General features: G+C 33.5%; 1 protein-coding gene across 2 annotated transcripts in view; it reads right to left on the bottom strand.

Moving 5' to 3' along the window:
- Positions 1 to 366: 366 nt before the first annotated feature.
- The window catches only part of LOC129282739 (dnaJ homolog subfamily B member 6-like), a 31070-nt gene continuing 19323 nt past the window's right edge, over positions 367 to 12113 (bottom strand). For both annotated transcript variants that reach the window (XM_064108683.1, XM_064108682.1), the window contains exons 5-9: positions 11780 to 11932; positions 11083 to 11161; positions 6734 to 6808; positions 6060 to 6173; positions 367 to 5486 (exon numbers count right to left, since the gene is read on the bottom strand). In XM_064108683.1, the coding sequence (XP_063964753.1) occupies positions 5390 to 5486; positions 6060 to 6173; positions 6734 to 6808; positions 11083 to 11161; positions 11780 to 11932 (518 nt within the window). In that variant the 3' untranslated portion in view covers positions 367 to 5389. The remainder of the gene's footprint in view (positions 5487 to 6059; positions 6174 to 6733; positions 6809 to 11082; positions 11162 to 11779; positions 11933 to 12113) is intronic.

Here is a 12113-nt window from a genome sequence, read left to right as displayed (position 1 = left end):
AAGATTGACAGATAGGGGGTGAGAGAGAAAGAAAGAGCAATTAAGAAAGGAGAGTGCAAGAGTAAGATAGAATGAAACAGATAAAGAGAGACAGAGTAAGATGTAGAAAAAGATGAGAAAGAAGGCTGGGGCCTTTGCAGTCGATGCTGCAGAACAAGGTGAATTTTCAATATATATATCTCGAGCATAGACAGCACAGAGAGGAGGAAAAATTGCTGAGATTACAGACATTCATCTCTAATTCAAATAATTTAGTGAAAATTTGTTTCTGGTCTCCAGAGACACTGAAAATGGTGACAAATGATTAAACTTTAATAGAAGAGTACATTGAGGACTGAGTAATGAAAAATCTAAATCTTAAACAAGTTTTATTACTTGGCAAAGAAGTTTTTATTCAAAAGCTTCATAAATCTATGAAGAATCATAAATGAAAAGCATAGTAGCATACCGTAAGCATTAAACCATCTTTACAAATGAAATATTGTGAAAAAAGGGGTTAGAAAACTTGACAAAAATAGGGTGAGGTGAACTATTGCAATATTTTCATCTCTTTCTTCAAAAATAGATAATACGCCTCGACCAACGTGTCTGAAATTCTACATTAATTTTTTACTTGAAAGATTTAAACAAAGAATTGATTCATAAAAAAACACAGGGCTTTGCAACCTTCAATGAAAATATAGGTTTTGCACCAGGGTTATGAATAATGGTTTGAGGATGATTGAATGATAACCAGCTACTGCATAGCAAGTTACATAAAATCTGACACAAGAGGGCGCTACAAAGCATACGACCTTCTGTTAACAAGGCAGCTATATGATCCCTCCTACCAATCAAACCAATGTCATTGATTCTGTGTGTACAGTCATCACAAGTGCTCATGTCATATTTTGACTTGGACATCTATATATTCAGTGAAGGGTCGTGTTACTCTATACTCTTGAATATTATTCCTATATCCTACAATATTGATAAGAGTCTCACAGAATATATCCTACAATATTAATAAGAGTCTCACAGAACATCCCAGATCTTGCAAACATACTGTAGTTTGAAATACTTCACATGCAGAAAAATGTATTAACATGCTAATCTGTCACTGATGAAATAGCAGTCTTTATGAATACACATGTAATGGTAACTATTGAATTTTAACTATTCAACACAGAAATGTTAAATAGGATCAAATATTGACTGATCATGAGGGCAATAGTAAAAACTATTGCCCCGAAGCGATCTTGATACCACAGATTTACTACATGTACTTTTTTACAGAGACCTAAAAAAGTGCAATTATTATTTGTTTTGTATACCAATTATTCACTTTTACCAGGGCGATAGTAAAAATTATTGCCCTGCTCGAATAATGTCAAATACTAGATTCATATGAATGGCTTTTAATAATAAACATTTCCAAACGCTTTGTATATTCATCATATTCATCATAAAAGCTCGGTCAAATGAAGTAACATGAAAGAAAACCAAATGACACATTTTTCATTACAACAAATTGTAGATTACATATATCTTTCTCCACCTTTTTCCTATAAAGTAAGACTAGCACACCATTTACAATGTCCATAAACATTTTGTTTAACGATTGATCCTTCTGCCCTTGATAATTCAAGAAAAAGCGGCATCAGAAGAAAATAAACATATCTATACTGAATACAAACAATAAATAATTCGTAACTTTTTTTGTAAGAAGATTCTAAGGCCTCGGCTTAACGTTTTCTTCTATAATTCTGAATATGAATATTTCCAGTAAATTGGAAGGAGAGTTTCTCTCATGAAACTGATTTTTTTTTCAGAAGAATTAGACTTCCAAAGAAAGCTCTATTTTGAAAAGCAAATAATAAAACCATAATAAAGTTAGTATTAATATAGTCAAAAGAATTCATATACCTCTTTTTGAATGTTAGGTAATTTCATGAAAATGCACCCAAGTAAACAGATGAGCTGGCATATTCTTAAACAAGTAAAGAATGTAAATACAGGCAATTCTGCCTATTAAAAAGTCGAATCTTTTTTGGACCTCAGAAATCTGTGTGACTTAGTGAATATTCGACTTACAGTTACCTACCTGTACACCCAAAAAAAGTTCAAATACAACAACCATTCCTTTTAACCAGCCTAAAAAAATGTTTCATTAAAGTCAGTGTTATTTTGCAGATTATTTTTTCATTGACTGATTCAAGTGTAGTTAAAGCAATGGAGTAGTCGGTATGGATACATATTTCATGCACATCCGGTTATTTTCCTGCAAGATTGCACTCCAAGCAAATTTCATGACCATACATGTAACAATTTCACATGAAAAAAAAATTGATAAGCTCACAAACATTGTATACCAAATCAACATACAATTCACCAAAATGATACGAGAACTGGCATCATACATCCACACTAAGTTAATATCACTTGTGGTGCCCTGTCTATGTCTACAAATTATTATTATCATTATTCATTTGACGAAATCAGGATACAACCATAGATGACATTATACATGGTAAAAACAAACAATACAGAATGGAGCAGTGCTACAATGCTAGTCAGGGGTGATAAAAGCATAATAAATAGCTGTTGCTCGGAAGCATATCACCCCTCCCCCACATGTAGCACTGCATACAAATATCAACTTACAACACATACAAATAAAATAACAATATCTTCACATTTCTACATATATAAAGATGTTCGCACTGACATATGTAAATTGATTTTGACTGACTTAAAAGCACAGATAACAGACTGTCACTACGGTTACAGTTGGAGAATGACTACTAATCCCAGAACCGTGAATATATCAGAATTATATGTATTTCAGTACATTTGCAATGTAAGAATGGTTTTCCTACAGACAAATCTCTAAATTAATAAATTCCTGATCAATGACGACCAGTATGATCCATGTCAAAGCAGCAAAACATCTGCATCTTGACATCAACATTTTGAGCTTTTCTCTCTTCATTAATTCAATAGCCATAGTCTTCAAGTAATATAAAGATTGGTATGACAGACATTTTTTCAGTATGAAATTCACCAGAATAGTAATAAATTCACGTAACGGTAAGCAAAGGTTCTTCACTGGAGTCAGTAATCAATCATTAATAACAATAATACAAAATACCGATGACATTCCATTTGTTAAGACTACCTATGTGTACATTGTAATTTTTGGGTAGTGTTGGTGCTGTTGTATTGGTATTGGTGTTAATGTAAGGTTTGGTATTGGTCTCAATGTTAATGATAGCGAATGATAGTCTGTATTGGTGTAAAGGTTCTTATGGGTATTGAGAGTGTAAATCAGGTTTTTAACTAACAAATAGCTCAAATCTTTAATGCAGATTCACTAAGTACACCCATAGTGTTCTTTATAGCTTGACACTGAGTGGTGTTAAACACTGCATTAATTACAAACTTTCAGTTTCTGTATAGTGATTTAATAGTGTTTGCTTTGGTGTTTATGTTCGGAGTGTAAATGAGGTTTTTAACCACCATGGAGCCCTAACTACACCCAGATTTACAAAGTATGATACCGGTGTTGAGAGCTAAACACAAACACCACTCGCACAATAGCACATCCCTTATTTCAGGTTCTGTGTTACAATTGGTACAAGCTTTGCCTTCACATTCACACCAACACTGAACATGAAATATTAAAAAACTTCATCATCTGATATGTTTCATAACTTGCCTAAGTGTTGAGAAAACAAAGTGATCCAAATGAAAGAATTAACTTCATATTAAAACAAAAATATCCCTTTCATTCTTTGAATAAGCTTATGAAACAAAAGAAAGTGAAAGTCATACAAATACTGCTGTTATTCTAATAGTATGTAATGTGACCATAACCTATCATTGCGTATTACTGAACTTAAAAATATAATATAACTTGTATTTTACTGAAGCACAAACCTAATACTGGAATATAGCACATGAAATATAAATCACAAGACAGTAGTTAATAGTATAGGGATTGAGCAGAGCAGCAAAAGTTTGAGCAAAATACATATGCTTTGTCCCGTGAGTACCACTGGAAAGAGATATTCTATTGACATTAAAGTAACATCCTTCTAAAAAATGATATTTCCAGGGAATAAACTCAAAAGTCAGCTTGAATGTCACCTGAACAAGAAAAGAAGCGACACATTCTTCAAACAGAACAGAAATTTGTTAAGTTTTTAGGTGGGGCAAGAATTGGATCATATGAAGGAGGCATATATTAATGGGGAGTGTGAGGATAATGAATTTGCTGTCTCAGAGAGCAATTAAATAATTTACTTCCACAGTTTACCAAATTAAAAGTTGACCTAAAAAATAGGAGTTTTTCTTCTCATGACAACTTGAAATATCCCAATTTCCCGACTATAGCAGATAAACAATCATATCTACATACAATTTACGAGTAAAGTATTTAATCAAAGCTTGGATACAAACAAATCCTCCAATATCTACAAAACTACAATAATTTAAATATCAATCTCGTCAACTATTCACAATAAACAGAATTGTTCAAGCAATCCATCATACAAATCAACATGATTAACACACACACACATGAGTTTATACAAACTTTGACTACTTTACTTTATACAGAGTAAATGATTCTGAAATCATTTGAGTTACATTGTACCTACGGTGTATTGTTATTTCAGTCGCTATATATAATCACAAGGGAATCAATTCAAGGCTATCTTTTGATCGCGCAGAATTAAACTGTATATTTCATGCTCAGAAGTGAGTGAATAAGTTCGTACTGCAAATAATCAAGGCCAAAAAATCCAACAGTATTTGAGTAATTAAGTCCTCCTCCATCAAAAGACAGATTCCCACCTGAAGTTCTTTTGATCCAGCATTTACGCTTGTGGCAACTGTTCATCTTCAATGCAAGCCTATGAAGATATAAGGAAAAAACTTAAGTGCCGTGACATTGAGGTTCTCCGAGAATGAATCCTGCCTTAATAAGGGTTAACTTAGAATATGTCCTTACACCTTCGATACATAATAATGAGAGGGTGAAGATCAGGAATACATATGTTTGAGGTGTTTCATTTATATTTAAAAAAACATATTGCAACAGTTTTTTTTTTTACATATCATAATAATCCATATTTTGTTGTTCAAAATACAACCCTTGAATTGAACTATTTCTTGTAACGTCTCCCTGTGTCTTGCATGTATTTACATTAAAGGGAAGAATAAAGAAAGTATGTTTAAACATACAATGTTGATAATTCTACAAAACTGACATAACAGACATCACTTTGAAAATGATACGAAAATAACGTTGTCTAATTGCGTTGAAACGAATATCATCTCTTACAAAACACACACAAGAATCAGATTGAATTTGCGTATAAGGCATGATGAGTTGGCATCAGATCCTTCAGTATGTCAGCATTTCTTGTCGCCCGTTGACCAGTTTAGACGTTACTTTTCCATCTTCCTCCGTGATCTCCGTTTCCTGTCCATTTTCGTAAATTCTGAGAGAGAGGGAGATAAACAGAACAACATTAATAGCAAATTATTAAAAAAGATTAAAATCATAAATTCTGAGATAAATACAATTCGTGGGAGATAAAGGAAAAAAATAATATAGAAAAAAAGGTTGTAAGAAAAACACTTGCTTATTGAGGATGATGTGATTCTTCATGGAAAACAAGAAATTTTTAATTTTGTATCTTATCTTGATTCAATAGAGAGTTTCTTTAATATGAATTATTTGCCAAATATCAAATATTTTGAATATGATACAAGGATATTGCGTGCATGACATCATCAGCTATTCCATTTGCATGTCAACATAATGCATCTCAGTGCTTTACAAAAAAAATTGTCTAACTTCGAAAGAATGTAACCACTATTCTAATGTTAAATTATCAGCAGACATTTTCCACCAAAATTATTTTGCCACATACATGTATTTCTTTTGAACGATAATCATGTACAAACTCTAGAGGGCTTTTTCATTCTCTTCAAACACATTTGAAATTGTTACCACAATGAGCATTTAAAAATCTTGTGGGATTATGTATTAGCATTCATAAACATCTTACTTTGTTGTTTTAATTTTCTTGCCATTGATGAACTTAGTAGATGTTGAAGTTCTCCTCATACCGGCTCCAGAATTAGGGGTTCCAAAAGATGACGATGAAGAGAATGATGTGAACCTTAAAGAGAAGAACATATTTTGATTAAAATAAATCCCTTACTAAGTTAAAGAAAATGTACTTATGTAGGAAAAGTAAGGAATATTTGTAAAAGGGAAAACATGCTAATGAAAAAAATGATCATCTACTCTCAGAACATGTGAGAATGAAGAAAATGATGTAAATCAAGGAGAGAAGAAAATATTTTGATTACAATAAATCGCTTTCAACTTTTAAATAAAATAATATAGGAAAATTCAGGAATACTTGTATCAAAACAATATTATACTAAAAGGGAAAGCAAACACGCTATCGAAATGAACATCTACATATGTGTCACAGTATTAATAATCTGCATTACGGTGTTTTAAAGGGTAATTTTTTAAAATAAAACTTGAAAAAACATTTATGAGGGCACTACGTATGAAGCGAGTATGAATCTGAAATTCAGCAGTTGAAATACAGATTCAATAACCACTATATGTATGATTGGAATGTAAGATACTCCTGCACAATATTACAAGATTGACCTTTTACCAAAGCTTTTGATCTTTCGTACCATGATACCAAGGAGGACTTACCCACTGCCAAAGTCTCCAAATGCACTGCCAAATGAGGAGAAACCTCCCCCTCCACCACCATGTAGTCTAGGAGAACTGTATCAAAGCAATCACCATGCATAACACCATACAATGGCATGCAAGGGAGAATAGAGTATAGGTGAATAAATAGAAAACGGGGAAAACAAATGGAAAAGGTTATTATAATCTACTCTCTCACACAAAAGACATTAAAGAGCTTTCGCACACTCAGACTTTTCGAAGGACATTATTTGATTGAATTTATGTGTATACTGTAAAAAGTACTAAAATATAGCAGCTACTCCCTGTTGCATTAAAAAAAAAAATACAAAAGTGCCCGTAGCGCAGTGAGCTAAAAGTTTTGGGAGGGTCAAACATGGCATATGGGAAAATGAAGTATCTACTAAGTTGCAAGCGAGCTAGAAAAAAGTTGACCTTTTTTAATAACAAAAATAAAATGTTGTGATAGATTATGGCATAATATTCAGGAAAAGATATATTTTACAATTTTCCCTGTCCTTTTCTTTCCTTTTTTTCTTGGTTGTGATTTTTTTTTTTTTTTTTTTTTTTTTGGGGGGGGGCATGGCCATTGGAAAGTGGAATGGTAATTTTGCCATTGTGGTAAATATTGTTATTATTATTATTATCATTAAGTCTTGTTTATACAGGTTAGCCTCATCAGTGAGGCACACTGTTTTCCCCGAGGGCCCGGGTGAGTAAAATTAAGAAAGCGATTAATCCGGACTTTTATTGAAGCGGAGAACAGTTTAAGTGTACAAGTAGTTATCACAATGGAAATTATACTACTATGACAAGTTTTTTAGAAAGTCCCAGAAGTTCCAATGAGTCCATGTATGGCAGTGAGTCCAAACTTCGCGCGTGTCCATACTTCGCGGACGGTCATTATCTAAAAAACTAGCCAATATCCTTAAAATCTGACATCTCCAACGTGAAAAACGACCTAAAATTACCCTTTGGTGTAAGTTTCTTTAGGATGAGTTCAGTATTCATGAAAATATTGGCAAAAGATCAGCAAATTTGTCGCCGTTAGCGCCCGTTTTGAAGAAATCTGATATTCTCAACAAGCATCACGATATCACCATTTTGCAAGCATAAATCATAAAAAATGTGAGTTAAATACATGGTACTAACCGATTCTATAGCATTTTGCCATCAATCTGATATAAATTTTTCACTTTTTCAGCTTGAGTTTCTGTTTAAATCTCCACAAAAACTTTGGTCCGCGAAGTTAGGTCACACTTTTTCTGAACGGTTTTCCAGCACAGCGCGCATTCGCCGATCGGAATAGAATTTTGAGATCGCGATACCGGCGAAAGCCCTTGACCTACTTCACATTTTCGTCCATGATTTTATACTTTACGATCTTGCCGTCAATGTGGTAACTATTTCTTGAATTCTTTTTGTATGAATTATGAATATTTTGTGAAAAAAAATCAGCCTGATGAATATTTTTGAAAAGTGCGCGAAGTTTGGACACCCCATCATACTGGTACACTGTACAAGCAGCTCATTCACTTGAATTACATCAAATTAGAATGACAATGAAAAAAAAAAAAACGTGTGAAAAAGCTCTTCCTTCCCTATACAAGTTAAAATCTGCATGCTTTTTTAATTTTTTATAAACTGCATCTAGAAAAATATGGTGTCTCACTGTCTATGATCTGGCAAAGTATTAGTTTTCACATCTCCAGTATACTATTTACATGTACTTGAACATAAATATTACCGGTACATGTAATATCAAACTGTAGAACAATAGTCCTACAGTACGACAAACTGTTTTCTATCAATTACAATTCAACACGGTGCATGTTACACATGTACACTGTCAGTCTGACTCGGTCAATTTTCTTTGTGCGTAACACACACTGTACAATTCAAACATGCGGTGGCTATATACATGTAAGTTACAGTCCATTCATTTCACAAAACAAGCCCTCTGTCTACAATACAGTGAAATTGGGAAAAATTAAGGTAGCAAATTCGCAATTGTTTCTTAGTGTATGTGTATTTTAGCTACACTTCTTTTTCCCACACTTTATTATAACAGGATTATCAATAATACTTATAGAGCAACTTGTATTCTAGAGTGTGTATTTATTCTGCATACTGCCCAATCGACTGTTGTCAAATAAATGTTTGGACATTATTTTTTAATGACATATATTAAAAACCTTTTTAATATAGCTTATTATGATGAGGGCATTGGCTGGATTCACAAATGAATAATAATGAATGAGAATGAAAGAGTGGAACAAAAAGCATCAAACCTAAAAAAAAATCAAAAAAATCTGATACATATGTATGAAGATATCCAGTAATGAATTATGAGATGTGAGCAAGAAAATACATAGCTACTTTAACACATTGTATGCAAATAATAATATTCACTATTTGTGTTGCAAGATGAATTTACATGTACTGTACATTTTTTTTCTTCAGAATATGAATTGCTTTCAAAAGCTTTTTTTTTTTTTTGGGGGGGGGGGGACTACAGAATGGAAACATAAATTCTAACTACATGTATGGTTGAACAATTCTAGACAACACAGCAGCTTTATGTATCAAACCTGCATAATTTTCACTTTTTTAAGGCAAGACATCTTTTCTATGGGGTACATTTCTATATTACACCACAAATGTGTAAAAAAAAAATTGTGAGGGACATCGATCTGCTCAAGGGAAGACAAAAGTTCATGTTCTTGGATGAATGATTTTAAAATGATCAAACAAAACACATTTTACACATAACTCTGCAGTCCATCATCCTCTACATACATTACAGTAAACACAGGGTACAGATGGTTAAATAATCAATCAAAGTAGCAATGAGGAGGGGGTGGGGGCAAAACAAACAACCTCACATCCAGGAACCCTTACCCACTACGAGGAAAGATACTCCATAGATCACCATAGGGATCAAACATATAGCCAGAGCGTAGTCGGCTTGGTGCATGGGGTAAACTGAATGGGTGGGAGGTTGGGTGAAAACAAGAATAGTATTTCATCGTCTGTGTACATTAGGTAGGGCAATCCTACAAGAGTATAAGCTACTTTTCATATGATTGAAAAAATCAGAGAAATGCAACAGGTACACCCCATTAATATTGTAATTATGCTTCTCTTATGGAACAGCCCTACAGTCTTTTATTACACTTTACATTTAGAGGAGACTAAAATTAAAATATTATGAGCATTCTAAAATACACATGGTATAGTACGACGGCCAATAGGCAGATGTACTTTATCGCAAAATTTAGGGAATACTTTTCGAGCTCATTTTTCAATTTAAAAAGTACTTCAACACAAAACAATGTTCATCAATATCTGCATTTCTGACTTCAACATATTCCATGAATTAATCAAACAACTTGGTCCACTTTCATAAGATTTGTTGTTATAACAAGAAATTTCCTACAAGAGTTTAAATCTACTGAAATCATTCCATTTAATTGGCCCATAGTAAATCTATTATTGTGCATATTTTTCATAACATGTCTTGATGACACTGGATCCTGGCCTGCTACATGTACATGTTGTTCCTGCACCAATCCTAGAACATCTTTTTTATGATTGATTGCATTGACAATCTAAAATCAATCCTGAATATTTCATCAATTATGAAAATGAATTGTGAAAATGGATAGTTACGATCGATCACAAAACTCAATTTTATGATTAGTTGCTATAAAGCATTGTGTTACAGGGCTCAGGAAGAAGAAAAGAAAAAACAAACTATTCAGGTCAGACAGTGTATGCACTAATACCTCTATTGAATGAATTGTTTTGATAACACCACCATCTCAATTCTTCGCTTACAAGAGCATGAAATAATATCTAGTTCCTTTTATCAGTGCCCTCTCATGCAGTGTAAACTAGAACGCACTGCACTGGGCTGAGATGACCTTGGAAGAGCCCGCTGTCTAAACTGCATTAGATTTATAGGACAAGGATGAGACATTGCAGTACTCAGAAATCTGATGGGGAAGGGAATTTTGTTTGATCAGAAGAGGGAAATAAAAGCTGTATTAACTTTTCAAGGAACTTAAAAAGAAAGTTGAAGTTGAATCTGCTAAGCATAGAAATTTTGTTTAATTATAGAGGGGAAAATGAAGGTGTATTATAGCTGTTCAAGGAACTTATAAAGAAACTTGAAGTTGAATCCGCTGGGTATGGAAATGTTGTTTGATCAAAGGAGCCTGTATAAACTTTTCAAGGAAGTTATAAAAAAGAAACTGAAGTTATGGGGTGGTTGGATGTGTATGTGTGTGTGTGTGTGAATGGGGGGGGGGGGGGGGTAGTCCAAATTGACAAGATGTGGAACTCACCCAAAGGAAGGTAGACCAGAGTTGAAGAAAGAATCTTGGAAAAGTGCATCATGAGTATCGTAAGATCCACGTGTTGATTCTGTCAAAATATTAAAAGCATTTTATATCAATGAATAAATTAATATCAAGAGCAATTCAAGCTGTATTATACACATATTAATAGAGTGATAATTAACTCTTCAGAAGTATACATGTATGTTGTTTTCTATCAGAACAAGTTTCATAAAATCTGATTGAGAATAATCTGTATACCCCTTTTAATATCAAAATTATTCTTGAGATGAAAGAAAGTTCATCGATATCAGCCGAATCAACATTGACCGAGAATACTATGATTACCCCTTATCATTATTATTCCCTATAGTTATCCCCATCATCACAAGTTTTATCAAAATTGATTGAGGATACTCTGATAAGCTCTCATCAAGATTATTCTTGAGATTAAAGAAACCAACTTGCAATCACGCCTAAATGGTGTGAATTCTCACATAAGAGCGGAAGCCGGAATGTAACCTTGGGTTTACACTTTGGGCTCCTCGTTATAAAAGGAGTCCTAAACTAGTTTAGTGGAAACTAGTAATAGTAGGAACTATTTTTTATGTGTAATTAGAACAGTCGAGGCGGTCTTGGAAGCGATCTTCCAAACCAGCCTGTCGCCCTCATGTACTTCCTACCCTATGCTGATGTACTAACTAACCTTCAAAGAAGGCACTGAAAGGGTTGTTGGTTCCAAAGAATTCCCTGAAGATATCGTCTGGGTTCCTGAACTCAAAGTGGAATCCTCCCCTCCTTCCAAATCCGCTGCCGAAGCCACCTCCAAAGCTGTCAAAGTCAAAGTCTGTATTGTGTCCTGCAGAGAAAGAGAGATAAGATAGAAATACAGTCATTTTAATGAATGATTGATTGATCGATTTCATTAATGAAATAAATACAAATTGAAATAAGCAACTGCAAGCCAATACGGTGACATCATAGGCTCCTGAACGACATTTCTGCTGTCTTCAGTGTGATTATTCAGTGTGATCGGTGTG

Source organism: Lytechinus pictus, chromosome 13, assembly GCF_037042905.1.
Source record: "Lytechinus pictus isolate F3 Inbred chromosome 13, Lp3.0, whole genome shotgun sequence".
Taxonomy (NCBI): Eukaryota; Metazoa; Echinodermata; class Echinoidea; order Temnopleuroida; family Toxopneustidae; genus Lytechinus; species Lytechinus pictus.
The sequence above is the reverse complement of the archived record's forward strand: the minus strand, read 5'-3'. Positions and strand labels throughout refer to the sequence as shown.